The following is a 15,607-nucleotide window of genomic DNA, read 5'->3' on the forward strand; positions in this document are numbered from 1 at the left end:
CATTAGCCAATCACGTCGAGTTTGTGATGTTGCGGTATCCCGCCAAAAATGGATACTTTTCTCACGTGCTAGATGTTACTGTTCAGTAGTAGTTTTAGTGTTGTTGAGTTCTAGTCAATAAAGCGGTTGAACGCTGATTCGAGTGTCGATCCAGTTATTTATACTGACTCAGAACCTTGCTCACATCCCCATCCCGTACATTTTTTGGTGCCGAGACCAGGATGGCAGACGCTCCGGAGCAACCCGTATCGACACCACTCACAAGACTGAAGGGAACGAGAAGAGGCCATCGGGCTTCGCTGACCAAACTCTTCAACAAAGCCGAAAATCTCATCGCCTCTTTCGACTCTGAAGCCAACAAGACTACTGCCCTCGACAATCTCATCACTCTAAGTGAGTTGATAAACTCTAAGTACGATATTCTTGCATCAGTAGATTTGAAAATAATCGAAAGTGTTGACGAGGGTGCACTCGAAGGAGTCATCGAGGAGGCTGACGACTATCTCCATAACGTGTTCGACAGGAAACGTAAGATATGCAGATTTATCGACAGAAATTCGGAAAGCTCATCACCAGTCAGATCTAACAACGGAGGAGCTTTACCCACGACTCAGTCTACTTCTGTGAAAACCACTAGTCTACCGAAGCTTCAACTACCCACCTTCTCCGGGGACATACTGAAATGGGTGAGTTTCTTTGACGCCTTCAAGTCTGCTGTCAATGACGACAAAAATCTGGGAGACGTACAGAAATTCCAGTACTTACGCGCTCAGCTTCAAGGTGAGGCAGCTCGGACCATCGAAGGTCTATCTCTCACAAGTTCAAACTACGGACATGCACTTCAACTTTTGGATGAGCGGTATGGCCAGAAACACAAAATCATAAGCGCCTACATGAAAGCGTTGTGGGACATGCCTACTCCCACAGGAGAACTCAGTAGTCTCAGAAATTTCTACGACACCCTTGAGAGCTACATTCGTGGCCTTCAATCTCTTGGGAAAAGTGAAGAATCTTACGGAGATTTACTTGTACCCATAGTCTTGGAAAAACTTCCAGTAAATACTCGCAAACAAATCGCACGGGAACACGGTAACAACGAATGGAATCTAGCCGATCTACGGAAAGCGATTTACAAGGAAATCGACGCACTACAGGCTGGATACTCAACCGATGAACTTGACTGTGGTTCCTCCGACAAACCATCCATGACTGCCGCATTTCACGCCAAAGCTTCACCCGCTAAACCCAAGAAATCCAGAGCGTGTGCCTATTGTAAGGACTCTCATTTTCCCAACGACTGCATTGTCGTCTCAGATCGCGCCAAGCGACTTGATATTGTGAAACGCGATAAACTTTGTTTCAATTGCTTGGGAAAGCACCGAGTCAGTGAGTGCAAATCAAGATCAGTTGTCGTGTATGCCGCAGAAAACATCACACGTCTCTTCATCAAGATCACACGGACAATAACACTGATAAAACTCCAAAGGCAACCGGAAATACCCCAGCTACTGAGACACACGTTCAATTTGCAAAGACGGAGGAGAGCTACAATGCCAGTAACTCGCGAAACGGACCAATCCTTCTCAAAACAGCCGTCGTTCCAGTCTCTACGAAACGCCAAACAGTTGACGCTGCGGTGTTATTCGACGAAGGTGCTACGCGTTCATTCGTCACGAGAACTTTCGCTACAAAACTCGGTTTGAAGATTAAAGGCACTGAAGTAATTCGGCTGACATCATTCGGTGACAATCACCTCGCGAAAGATCAATCGATGTAACCACGCTTACACTGAATACGCTCTCTGGACAGAAAATAGACATTTCTGTGTGCTCATAGTTCCTCAGATCACCACAAGAATGACTAACTTTGTCACACGATCGCTCATCAATGTACCCTACCTACGAGAATTGACCCTAGCTCACCTGTTTCGGATGCCACTTCGTTCGAGATATCTGTGTTGATCGGTGCGGACTATTATTGGGATTTTGTAGAAGATCGCGTGATTCGTGGCTCAGGACCTACCGCCGTGTCCTCAAAGTTCGGATATCTCCTTTCCGGTCCCATTCACTCAGGAAAGGCGACCAAAAACCCAGCCACGATTCTACACATTCTCACAGACACCTGCGAAGAAGAGTCTCAACTCAAAGTTTATTGGGATCTCGAGACAATCGGTATCAAAGACGAACTACTCGCAAACAATAAAACGAAAGATGACTTCGAACTGTACAGAGACACTCACTTACGCATTGAAAATGGCAAGTATGTAGCACGGTTACCATGGAAACCAGACCACCCGGCCCTACCTACAAACTACAATATCGCGGAGATGCGTACGCGTTCTATGGCTCGCAGACTGACACCGGACATTCTAAAGGCTTATGACAAAATCATTTCCGACCAAATGGCGCGGGATTTCATCGAAGAAACGACAGATGATGAAAGTGAGCGTCGCAGCGGCCACTATCTGCCACATCACCCAGTCAAGAAAGATTCAGCCACGACGCCAATACGGATTGTTTATGACTGTAGTTGCAAGCAGTCGACCGATTCTCCGAGCTTGAACGATTGCCTACTAACGGGCCCGCCTCTACTGAACGACCTAACGCAAATTCTACTTCGATTTCGGGTAAACCGCATCGCCTTTTCGAGCGACATCGAAAAGGCCTTTCTACACGTGCGATTGGATGAAAGTGACCGTCAGTTTACAAAGTTCTTGTGGTTATCCGAACCGATGAACCCGGAAAGTCCGTTCAAAACGTATTGTTTCAAGGTGATACTCTTTGGCGCCGTCAGCTCCCCATTCATCCTCAACGCGGTTGTAAAGACCCACTTAGAATCTCGCGAACGCACTCCAACTTCGACCGACCTCGAGAACAATATTTATGTGGACAATATCCTCAGCGGAACCGATAGCAACGAAGATGCGGTCGAATACTATGAAGAGTCAAACCACCTGTTTGAATCGTGCGGATTTAATCTACGAAGCTGGTCGTCTAACTGTGAAGACATTCGCGTGCTTGCAGAAAGAGACCATAAACTCGAACCGGACACTGCCGTAAACGCACTTGGACTTCGTTGGTTGACCGAAACAGATGAACTAACGTACGCCAAGAATGATCTCAAACCGGTCGATAGTCTCACCACGAAACGCGAAGTCGTCAGAACAACAGCGAGCTTGTACGACCCGCTTGGCTACCTCTCTCCAGTTCATGTCAAGGCAAAGGTGTTCATACAGCAATTGTGGAAGAAAGGACGGGCCTGGGATGAACCCCTTGGTAACGAAATGTGTAAACAGTGGACAGATATAGCGCATGATCTGAGTAAAACTACAGAGCTGAAATTCAAGCGACAGTACTTCGATTCTCCAATTCAGCCTGACAGCCAAGACTACGACTTACACGTGTTTGCCGACGCAAGCAAGAAGGCATATGGTGCGGTCGCATACCTTCGTCATGGCAACGAGACCGCAATCGTCATGGCCAAAACTCGAGTTGCGCCTCTCAAAGAACTAACTTTACCTCAGTTGGAGTTGATGGCTGCCTTGGTTGGCTCAAGGCTAATCAAGTTCTTGTGCAACGCATTTACGGATAAACTACGTATTCAACAGTGTATTTTATGGTCAGACAGCGAGATAGTTCTACACTGGTTAAACAGCGACAAGAAACTTCCAGTCTTTATTGCCAATCGCGTCAAGGAAATCAGAGGAATTTCTTTTACCGCTAAATACTGTCCTACAAAGGAAAATCCAGCAGATTTGCTAACCCGAGGGATTTCTGCGCGTAACCTAGAGACAAACAAACTTTGGTGGAATGGACCCTCTTGGTTACACCATGGCGACTGGCCAATCAGCGAACTGTTTGACAGTGCTGTACACCACGTTTCACTGTCAGCTGCAAGAGACGACGATCTCCTTGGTAACTCAGATCAGACAGGAGATAACAAAATTGTCAACGAACCGGTGCCGTGCCGATTTTATCCCTTGCCGATTTCGTCCCCGCGCATGCGCGCTGACTATCCAACAGGGCTTCATTGGGACAAGATCGGCAGCTATAGCTGCCGATTTCGGTTCTGTTGCCGATTTCGACCCTCGACGCAAAATTAAAGTTCACGCTAAAGTTTCTCTCGTATAATCTACCCGTTGGTCACTTTTGAGGTTCTCAATTATGTGAAAATTTATTATAAGTTTGGGGAAGTGCATCAATCGGTGTACTTTACTTGGAACATATTATAAGCTTAGAACTGCCACAGCTGCCGATTTCGGTTCTGCAGTTGCCGATTTCGACCCTCGACTCAAAATCCAACTTCACGCTAAAATTTCTTCGTAATGATCTATCCGGTGGTCAATTTTATGTGTCTAAATTAGTTGAAAATGTATTATAAATTTGGGGAAGTGCATCAATCGATGTTATTTACTTGGAACATAGAACTGCTACAGCTGCCGATTTCGGTTCTGCAGTTGCCGATTTCTACCCTCGGACTCAAAATCGAAGTTCACGCTAAAATTTCTTTCGTACAATCTGGGATGCGTACGCGATCTTGCCATTGTGCGCCCCATTATCGACCAATACTGTTTCATCTGCAGGAATTTCGGTACAAGTATACGATTTGACAGGCTATGATAAGAATGCTTCTCAAAAAAAGTCGAAAGGGCTGACATATGATTGAAGAAAGTGGCTTTAGATTCGGGGCTACTTGTCCGGGGCCGTTTTATGAATAGAAACCATGTTGGATAGTTTGCGCATGTGCGGGGATGAAATCGGCAAGGGATAAAATCGGCACGGCACCGGGACGCGAAATGCCAGCGACTGGTATACAATTCATTGTGGACGCGAACAGATACAGCAACCTGCCAAAACTCCTTCGCATGTCTGCCTTGGTCATAAGATTCGTATCGAATTTGAAGAAATCAGCTGTTCGGAAACGCGGACCCATCACTGCAGATGAAATACAACACGCGGAACTCGTTTGGATCAAACACATCCAACAAGAGACTTACGGCAGACGTTCAGTGCAACAGAAAGGACAGTTTGCTACAACGCAGAAACAGCTGAAACTTTTCGCCGACGAAAGCGGAATATTGAGATGCGATGGAAGATTACAGAACGCGCCTATCGGCTACGATGTGAAATTCCCGATTTTGTTGCCGAATAATCATCGATTTACCGATCACTTAATTCTCGACGCACATTCACGACTTCTTCACGCTGGAGTATTGCTGCAGTACAGTAGCTCGAGGTTTTGCCTGGGTATTTGGGTCGGACGGCAAAACCTGGTTTTGCCGTCCGACCCAAATACCCAGGCAAAACCTTGAGCTACTGTACTGCAGCAAGCTGGAGTACAGTCAACTGTAACAAACTTACAGCAGCGATTCTGGATCCCGAAACTACGACATACTGCGAGAACTCTCCTGAGAAAGTGCGTCACCTGCCGTAAGATAAGCGGAACTTCGTACACATATCCAGTACAGGCACCTCTACAAACAGATCGTGTAAACATTACACCACCGTTTACTGTGACAGGAGTAGACTTTACTGGAGCGTTGTACATCAAATCTACGAAAAATGTACGTGACACAAAGGTGTACGCGTGTCTATTCACCTGTGCAGTAACACGCGCGGTTCATTTAGAGCTAGTCACTGACTTATCGACGAGAGGTTTCCTGCAAGCTTTCCGTCGCTTCGCAGCGAGACGTTCACTTCCTAGTAAAATGATCTCGGACAACGCGACTAACTTCATATCAACATCGGACGAATTGAACCGATTATTCGACGCGCCTGAAGTGAAGGACTACTTGGTGAATAAACGAGTTGAATGGAAATTCATACCCAAACGAGCCCCATGGTTTGGGGGGTTTTGGGAGCGATTGATTGGGCTGACGAAGAACGCCATAAAGAAAACTCTGGGACGTGCGTATGTAACCTACGATGAGCTGAACACCCTGCTAACTGAAGTCGAGGCAATGCTGAACGACCGGCCGATAACTTACGTCTCTGCCGACGTTAGAGACAATATACCGTTAACTCCAGCTCATCTACTGCATGGTCGTCCCTTGACTACGTTGCCATATCTATCTGTTGATGATGACGAACTCACTGACCCTACATATGGCAACCACGATGAGTTAAACAAACTCTATACCCTGCTAACTACACTTCACAACGCGATTCTGGCGTCGATGGGTGTCGGAGTATTTACCAGCTCTACGCGAGAGCCATAACTTGTCCGGAAAAACTGTAAATGCCATCAAGGTTGGAGACATAGTACTTGTTCAGGACGACGTGAAGCGACGCCTAAATTGGAGTTTGGCTAAAGTTGAAAGACTCAACTACGGACGCGACAACCTTGTAAGATCAGCGGAAATTAAGACAGCCATGGGACATACAAGTAGACCCGTGAACAAACTTTACCCATTAGAAGTTAACTCTTGCTCTCATTAATGTGCATTACAAGAACTGAGTAAAGACACATTTCAGCATTTCAGTTGGTGTTTAGATAAAGCAATGTTCATGTTTCATTCGATATATTGATTGAGCTATTTCTCAAAAATTCCGCGGCCCGGGAGAAATATCGGAGATGAAAGTTTATTTTCGTGGACTTGTTGTGCGGATTCAGATTGAACTATGATAGCCAATCAGCTTTCAGTATTCATTAGCCAATCACGTCGAGTTTGTGATGTTGCGGTATCCCGCCAAAAATGGATACTTTTCTCACGTGCTAGATGTTACTGTTCAGTAGTAGTTTTAGTGTTGTTGAGTTCTAGTCAATAAAGCGGTTGAACGCTGATTCGAGTGTCGATCCAGTTATTTATACTGACTCAGAACCTTGCTCACATCCCCATCCCGTACACGTACAGCATATATCATCCTCGATAAGTTGAGGACATGAACGTATTTATGCAGTGAGTATATAATCACGGATTTGATTACATGAATATTGCATGTTTCTCGAATTTTGAAACTCCACCTCAGCTACGTATGGCTTATGGCCAAAAATAATGACGTCATAAACCAGCTTTCAATACCATACTCTGCGAATACTAATTATTACTGCTATACATACTTGATATACATTATTTATGCCTACATATACTTGCACTCCGAATCTTTATTGCAAAAAGAACTCAAAAGAACTAAACAAATCTTGAAAGTAACAGCTCAAGATAGTGACTCAATTAAAAAACAAACATAACACTCATACTACCTGATGTTGCGATCAATTCACGAAAGTAATGCTTTGATTTTATTGTTTGCACATGCCTTTTGACTAATTTTCACCATGGAATATCATAAATTCATATTAAATTTCAAGACAACAAGGCAGAGAGGATCGAATTCATTCAAACACATTTTCACAGATTATTGCATGTTGAACAGAGTGTTCATTGAATAGTACATTGTGCAATTGTAACTATATGACACACAGTGTGATTGATTATCATCTTGTACAAATCATAATTTACGTTGTAGCAGTAAAGTTACGATTTTTACAATACTATGAGTTGTTCATAATATTTTTCATATTCACAGGCATCTAAACAAACCACTACTGTGTGACAGACAGGGCACCGTAATATAATTATTTACAATGTCAGTTCGTTACATTTACCAGCTGCTCTTTCTATGTCTGTCTTAATGGCAGACAATTCATTTATTACATTTCATGCTCAATTTCCTAAACAGTTTCCTTTACACAAAATGTCTAGCATGCTCATCGACCTAAATTTACATTTGCATTCATATAAAACAGACATCATTTGCTTGGGTTTAATCAATAATATTTAATAAAGCATTCTGTTGTTGGAAAATAATATACAAAGATCAAAATATGAACTAAACATTTTAAATAACTTACTTATTACAAAAATTTAAAACAATTTATCTCTATGAAACGTGCAATCACTAAATATTCTAAAACAAAGCTGAGAGTAAAACAACACAGCTGAAATATTATGTGCAGTAATACCTAAAAGAAAACTGAAAACAAAAAATGTAAAACTGAAATTTGTTGAAATGTTCTTTTTTCATGAGTTCATACGCAAAGACATATTGATTAGAGATTTCAACAAAATAATATCTTCTGCTACCTGTGGAAGTCTTACAATAGTTAATAATGAATTGAGAAAATTTTTTTTCTTAGTTACTGTTTGGTTCTTTGGACAGTTCTTTCACCCAGTGATAACACTGAAAAGCAGTTAAAACGGAGAAACCTCTCCATTTCTGAACCTTGGAGTAAATATGAAACAAAAATGGATATGGCTTTAACAGTGAAGTCTTCAGTATTTAAAACTGATAAACATCAGTGTTATGTCATTTTTGTACCCTTCCAGTCAATCACTAAATTAAGCCTTCAGGTAATAGTAATAAGTATAAGATGACATGAGAATTACTTTATTCTTTTTGCCAATTTACAACACATGGCCCTGTCTATGAATACCAGTCACACATACAAGACATACTGTGCCTGAATAAGTCACCTGGAGCAGTGACATTATTTTTCTTGCATTGAGTCTTCCACTGTCAAATGTGCAGTTTTATAGTTTCAAGGAAAAATTGAAGCACAATGCTAGACGAAAGTTTCTGAATTCTGAAACTGGTAGCCACATGTAAGTGTTGGGCCAATTTGCAACCAAGGTCAATGTATTCTGATTTTAAAAGAAGTTTGGTGATATCTTGTTATGATGTAATGCAACTATGCAGTTAGTTCACTAAAAACATGAACCAACATAGTATTAAAAATTATAAATGTTGTGAACTGAGTCCTACACAATGTAATTATTCAAAAAAATAAAATAAAATAAAAAAATACTGTTCAAAGTAACTATAAATGTGCCATACAGTAGCATGGGAATTGTTCACATGACAAGTAGTTTCATGACACTCTATTCCAATCTGGTCATAACCAATGCACTGTATGTAAGTATGACTATAGACAACTAAATTGTGTATCAGTATGACTATAGACAACTAAATTGTGTATCAGTATGACTATAGACAACTAAATTGTGTATCAGTGTGACTATAGACAACTAAATTGTGTAAGACGAAAAACTGGTATACCTCAAGCAAATTTTCACCAATTCTTCAATATCAATGACATGATCCACACATATGACCCATGACCTTGTCGTTACCAAGTGATGGGCAAAGCAACGTTGTCAAGTGCACACTGTATGTGCACGTTGCCCATCAGCAGCTGGAAATTTGATTACACACATGACCGGATATGACATCATTTTATAGAAAAGAATACTGTCCAATTTCAACATAGTAAGAGCTCTGACATAAACTTGGCCATTACAGCAAAGTCAAACTTATGTGTGTATTTTGTCACAAGTTGAACACAACTAGATGAGAATATCCATAAAACATAGGGCCAAAGTCCCTGAAGCTACTATAGACATGGATACATGACTGTATGAAATTATCTCACTAAGGTCATCCTAGGGACCTGTAAACCAAATATTAAAGCTGTCTGACCAGCAGTTTTGAAAAATACTGTCAAGGACAGTGTGCTCACATTCGGTTTGAATTGGTCCATTGGAGAAATATTTAAACCAGGAAAAACAAGAATGACAAAAGCAAATAAGGTCTCCAAATTAGGTACTGGAGGTCATCTTTAGGAACATGCATATCAGCTTCTATAGCAATGGGACAAGCAGATCCTAAATACATGAGCAAATGTCAACAACAAAAAATAGACAGAGAAGGTTTGATAAGAAGAAAAGGTGGGAGTGGGTAAAAAAATGTACAAGGGATCTGGTAAAAAACTAATGCTACCTAATCAATCTTCTAAACCCTACCCCCTCCTGAATATCAAATGTTCCATCCCTTGGTATTAATAACGCGAGATGACAGGAAATACATTTACAACCTTGGGGATTTTTTAATTAATGCCATGAGTGTTATCATTCTAATGTAAACAGCACTTAAGTTAGTTACAGATGGTGAAATGACTTCCACTTCCACTGTGGGTGGTGATTACAACATCTGGAATTATCCCAGATCCAAATTTCTCATCAGTTCTTGTATGTCTTACATAGAAAAATTGCAAAAATTGGTCCGCAATGAAAAAATTCACCTAAGCTTTGTTTTCTGGATCAAATTTTCCTACAAATTGATACCAAATATGACAAAATTATGTTCACAGCCTTCAAAACTGTCTCACAACATATCCTGGGTTGCTGTAGGTCATTTAAGGTCACAAACTGAGAAAATTACCTAAAATATAAAAATTGGGGGTTTCCCAACACTTTGAGCTGAAAATGTATCTAATAACATCCCTCGGGACTTTATACCTAATTACAAAGCTATCAAACAAGTAATTTTGAGAACAAGTCTTCTTGACCAATAATGACAATATTGTCTTAAAAATACAAATTTGTATATTTCAGGACAATTTCCACATATCTAACTATTGTCATCTCTGTACGTCTGTGTACCAAATACAAAAGCAGTGTCTGTCCAGGGGTTTTAAAAAGAAAATACTGTTTAAGATTTTTTGACCAAAAATGACAAAATTGCTCCAAAATAGTAATTTTCCCAATTTTGTCATCATTTCAACATATTAGAAGCGTAACATCCTCGCAAAGATCCAACCCAAATTTGAGAGCAATTGGGCTGGCGGTTTCAGAGAAGAATTTTTACCGAAAATGAGACAAATCACCAAAAAATTCAGTAAAAATACAAAATTAAGGATATCTTCACAATATTCATAAAACTGTATAAGGTTCACCTAAGGTACCTGCACACAAATTTTCAAAGCAATCAAAACAGTGGTTCTCGAAATATTAATTCTTGACCATTTTCACATTTTGTAAGCTCATTTGCATAATTTTGGGAATGCAGACTTCATTTGAACAAAATCCCATCTATAGCCCAGGATGCATCCACACACCAAATACCAAGCTGAAATGTGCAGCGGTTTGCGTGTTTTTGATGTTGACATCATACTGTACGTACATACATACATACATACATACATACATACATACATACACACATACATACAGACGCCATCGACTTCAACTTATACGATAAACTCACATTGGTATAATCAAATGTGAGCTAAAAAACAAGCGACCTAACAGTTGACAGATCTCTGCTGTGTTATGTAGAGAATAACCTTTTGTGACACATGTATTGATGAAGAAGGTGGATATCTTTGATAGCTCATGTCAGGATGGCCTGACCAAAAATGGAAAAAAAATTCCTTAAAAATACAGATTTGCATATTTCATCACAATTTCAACAAATCTAAGTTGGGTTATCCCTAGGGACCTGTATACCAAATAACAAAGCTGTCTGACCAGTGGTTATGAAGAAGAAGATTTTTACCAAAAACGCCTTTTTTTGCGCAAATTTGCATATTTTCAACAATATCAAAAAATTAATAAAAAAAGTTTCTCAAAATCATATATTTTATCTACACAACAAATATCAAATCAGTAAGTACTGCGGTTCTCAAGATATCTGAGTGGACGGACGCCTCACAAATGTACATACATACATACAGACAAACTGACGGCAGAGGGATACCCATCCCAATAGCTTCTATAGACTATATTAGTCTATAGTAGCTAATAAACGAGAGTTAGTTACATTCTAATTAAAGTAAACAAGACTTGCTTATCAAGATTTACGTCATAAAAAAACAGCATATCTATCAGGTTATAAAGAATCTTCAGCTGGTTATCTTTATCAGTATTTCATCCTATTAACCAAGCACATTTTAACTTTCAAATTAACATTGAAAGTAAGTTCTGTTGAATAAGTTGAGCCTGTAGGTAATCAGAGAAAGCACACACAAGAGACAAATGTTTGAAACTTAAGAAGTTCAAGGTCATCAAAAGCATTATAAGGAATCATGTAACACTTTCATTGCATTGTTTGCACAAATTGCGTAATTACTATAAATAGCACATGAGGAATCTTACAGCCCAGCTTTACCATAAAAACCCTATCACTTTGACCACTCTTTTAATTGACCACTCTATTTTTTTCCTCAAAAAGTTATTTTATTTTATCCTTACCAAGTCAACCATAAATGGAAATTAGAACTCTCTTTTTCTCTATGTATTTGACCACCCTATCATGACAAACTATTATGAACAATTTCCTTTAGATAACATACAGGGCACAATAAATGATGGTTCAGAATATGTCAAAGTTGGGATTCAGGAAAGTTGCCTTTGCATGTTTTAATCCTCCAAGATGGTAAGCATTTCACTATGAACTGTCAAAAAAGTTGAACTTTCTAATAATTCTACACTAAAATTATTTTGGCTTTGTTGATTTCCTAATTAATGCAATTATTTAAAATCAAATTATTTTTTTTCTGGGTGAATTGATAGGGTTTATACAGTACAAGAATTACATACAATGTAAGTCAAATTTTGACCAAAAATGACAAAAAAATTCCTTAAAAATACACATTTGCATATTTCATCACAATTTTAACAAATCTAAGTTGGGTTATCCCTAGGGACCTGTATACCAAATAACAAAGCTGTCTGACCAGCGGTTATGAAAAAGAAGATTTTTTACCAAACACGCCTTTTTGGCGTTAATTTGCATCTTTTCAACAATATCAAAAAATTAACAAAAACAGTTTCTGAAAATCATATTTTTCATCTACACAACAAATATCAAACCAGTAAGTACTGCAGTTCTCAAGATATTTGAGTGGACGGACGCCTCACAAACGGACATACATACATACATACATACATACATACATACATACAGACTGACAACGGACGCTGGACGATTACCCATCCCAATAGCTTCTATAGACTATAGTCTATAGTAGCTAAAAACTACAAAGTAAAGTTCAAAGCAGGTAACAGAAGTTTTATGGTATTTTTCTACAAAAAAACATGTAGTGCATCTGAAAAATTTGTAATGGTTAATTGTCACAGTTTTACAACATAGCAAAGAAACTTATTGAGGGCAATATTAAACACAAATTTCAAAACAATAAGACAAGCTACTTTTGAGATGACTTTACTGAAAATTGATGACAGTTATAATCTTGGCAAGTTTTGTTTTGTTAATTGAGAAAATCTGAAAATTTTTTTTTCACACTTCTCAGGATCTGAGAACATTTCACAGGGATCTGCGAATCTAATATTGCAATCACTGTTTTTGAGGATTTTTCATGAAAAATGTACCATCAAAAATATATATGTTGCTTATTTAGTCGTGATTTGACTGAAGAAAACTTATACTGGAAATAATAAATAAAATGTTATAACTCAAATATAAGGTCAAATTTGTAAGGAATCAAAGTTTCAACAAATTTATATTTTGATTGAGAAGGAGAAAAATCCTCAAAAATATAAATACGCAAATTTCACAAAATCTTGAAACGAGTCATGTCAAATACGGGCAATTGTAAATATAAAAGTACAACTGTCATAAGGATTTGAACATTTCTACCTAAATGAATGAGATAAATAACACTCACGTACCTAGAGTCATCAAGAGTGGAAGTAAATTTCATCATATTCAGAACCAATTTGAATGAAGTCATTCACTGACAACTAAAAAATGGACACTTTCTGAGGTAATTTTTTGACCGAAAATGAAGTAAAAGCACATCATACAAATATTAAAGTGGTCATCACTATAAAAATACAAGCTAAATTTGATAGATATTTAATTATCAATTTATTGTCAGGTATTCTGGCCAAAAATAATCAAATTGACCAAAAAGGTGTAATTTTATAAAAACTGAGCAAAGGTGAATTAGATCATTTAATGGGGCTCCACCCAAACATGAAATCAGGTTGGCTAGCAGTGTTTGAGAAGAGAAAAGAAGCCCAGTGATGTTGAAAATTGATGGCAATTTTCATCTATAAAAAATCCACCTACTTGCAGGCAATATTAAACACAATTGACAACTGTGAACTGAGCTTAATAATTGACCCTGATGTGAATAGATATTCACATATTTTGAAATCATTAAGAGGATATGCCATCTTACACTGAGCTGTGGCCTTGCAAGTTTATAATAAGAGTTTATGATTAGTTTTGACTTCTGAAAGAGGTATACTCCTGACAAGATTAACCACAAAGCAGGTTTTTTCTACCAATCAGAATTTCAATAAAAAAAGGTTTGCAAGGTGTAAAATAGATTGATACACTGAGAATGATGTGTACCATGTCAAAAAATATATCCCTTTAAACCTTTAAGATCCTTGTATGAATTTGTATGATACAATACATGGCCCTCTAGACCAGTATCTATGAGGTATCTATGAGCTAATTGCAAAGGTTGACAAAAATGTCAACTTTATTGACCTGTACTTTTACAGATGGTACTGAAAATTGAGTGTGTCACCTTACATGATATTCTTTGGAGTAAGTTAAACATTTGCAAAATAGAAAGAGTTCAATACATATGTCAATTAGAGACAAATATTCTGAACAGCATGATGTCTGTTCATGATCAATATTTTTTTCAAGTGTCACAATATGGTGCTTATTATTGTTGCTAAATACTACAGCTCTATCAAAGAAACGTGCAAATCAAAACTAAAATCATAGGCAGTATGCATTTGATATTGTAAAATTTACTGAAATAATTAATTATGCACATGACACACCTGGGGCTAAATAATGCAAGGAACATGCAATGAGAGTAAGTCAGTACCAATGAATGTTAATCAATATGAACCTGACTACAAGATGTGAATACAATCTGATCAGCCATCCTAGAGATACCTTGCCAATAAATAAACTCATGCAAACAGAATATCATCTGCTGAATGAAGACAAGAGATGATACTTTCAATAACTGCAACGACTGAAACCTGATGTCAAATTAATGTCACTTGCAGTTCCTAATTTTTCTCAGTTTTGACAGTCTCATATTTTCCAACTTTTACGATTGATTGAATGAAATCCAATCTTAAACCCATTATATACCTACACACCAAATACAAATGTGATGCATGCAAAATTCTCAATGTTTTCTTTGGATAGAGAAACATGTATTCATGCACATGTACATACATACATACATACATACATACATACATCCATAGAGTCAGACAGATAAACAGATCAATACTGAACAATCCTTACAGATCCCAATTCTATAAATACATAATTTTGCAAAAAATGGTAATTAAAATGGGTATGTGGTTGTAACAACACTTCAGCTGTATCATTACATCATAAGTTGAGCCTCATGCATGATACGAAGTCTTGGTCCTGTGGGGATTCCCAGTCTTTCCAACCGTTGTTCACTTAAAAATGGCAGTTCAATCATTCCTATTTTTTCCTTCTCAAAGTTAGGCACATATTTCTGTCAAGGCAATCAAGGAAAAAGTTTCAAGAAATTAATATTTAAATCTTCATATTTTCTTCTGTTGAGTACAAAATATAAATCACGTTGACATAAAAGGTACTGTATACACACCTGGAGGTTATATAGTCTATTGTATCTTTCATAGCTCTAAACACAGAAAATATTAAAATAAAATGACTTTTAATATTGACTACATATTGGATCAGGTTGTGATATTGATATGCATATGTATGCCATTGTGTACTGTTTCTGTGCTAGGTTAGAAGAAATTTCTTCAGGCTTGTGTGAACCATAG

At 38.4% G+C, this 15,607-nt stretch overlaps 3 protein-coding genes across 5 annotated transcripts in view; 2 read left to right on the forward strand and 1 right to left on the reverse strand.

Annotated features, from left to right (window-relative positions):
- The first annotated feature begins 221 nt into the window (after positions 1-221).
- Positions 222-4,102, forward strand: LOC139148863 (uncharacterized). The gene is made up of 2 exons (XM_070720292.1): positions 222-1,556; positions 1,949-4,102. Exons 1-2 carry the CDS (start codon positions 222-224, stop codon positions 4,100-4,102), a joined length of 3,489 nt encoding a protein of 1,162 aa, XP_070576393.1.
- A 1,605-nt stretch (positions 4,103-5,707) lies between these two features.
- LOC139148864 (uncharacterized) lies at positions 5,708-6,217 on the forward strand. The gene has a single exon (XM_070720293.1). It carries the CDS (start codon positions 5,708-5,710, stop codon positions 6,215-6,217), a length of 510 nt encoding a protein of 169 aa, XP_070576394.1.
- A 4,921-nt stretch (positions 6,218-11,138) lies between these two features.
- The window catches only part of LOC139150527 (uncharacterized), a 53,316-nt gene continuing 48,847 nt past the window's right edge, over positions 11,139-15,607 (reverse strand). For all 3 annotated transcript variants that reach the window (XM_070722950.1, XM_070722952.1, XM_070722951.1), the window contains one exon: positions 11,139-15,309. The gene's annotated coding sequence lies outside the window, so the exon portion shown is untranslated. The remainder of the gene's footprint in view (positions 15,310-15,607) is intronic.

The sequence above is a fragment of the Ptychodera flava genome, chromosome 14 (assembly GCF_041260155.1).
Source record: "Ptychodera flava strain L36383 chromosome 14, AS_Pfla_20210202, whole genome shotgun sequence".
NCBI classification, from domain to species: Eukaryota; Metazoa; Hemichordata; class Enteropneusta; family Ptychoderidae; genus Ptychodera; species Ptychodera flava.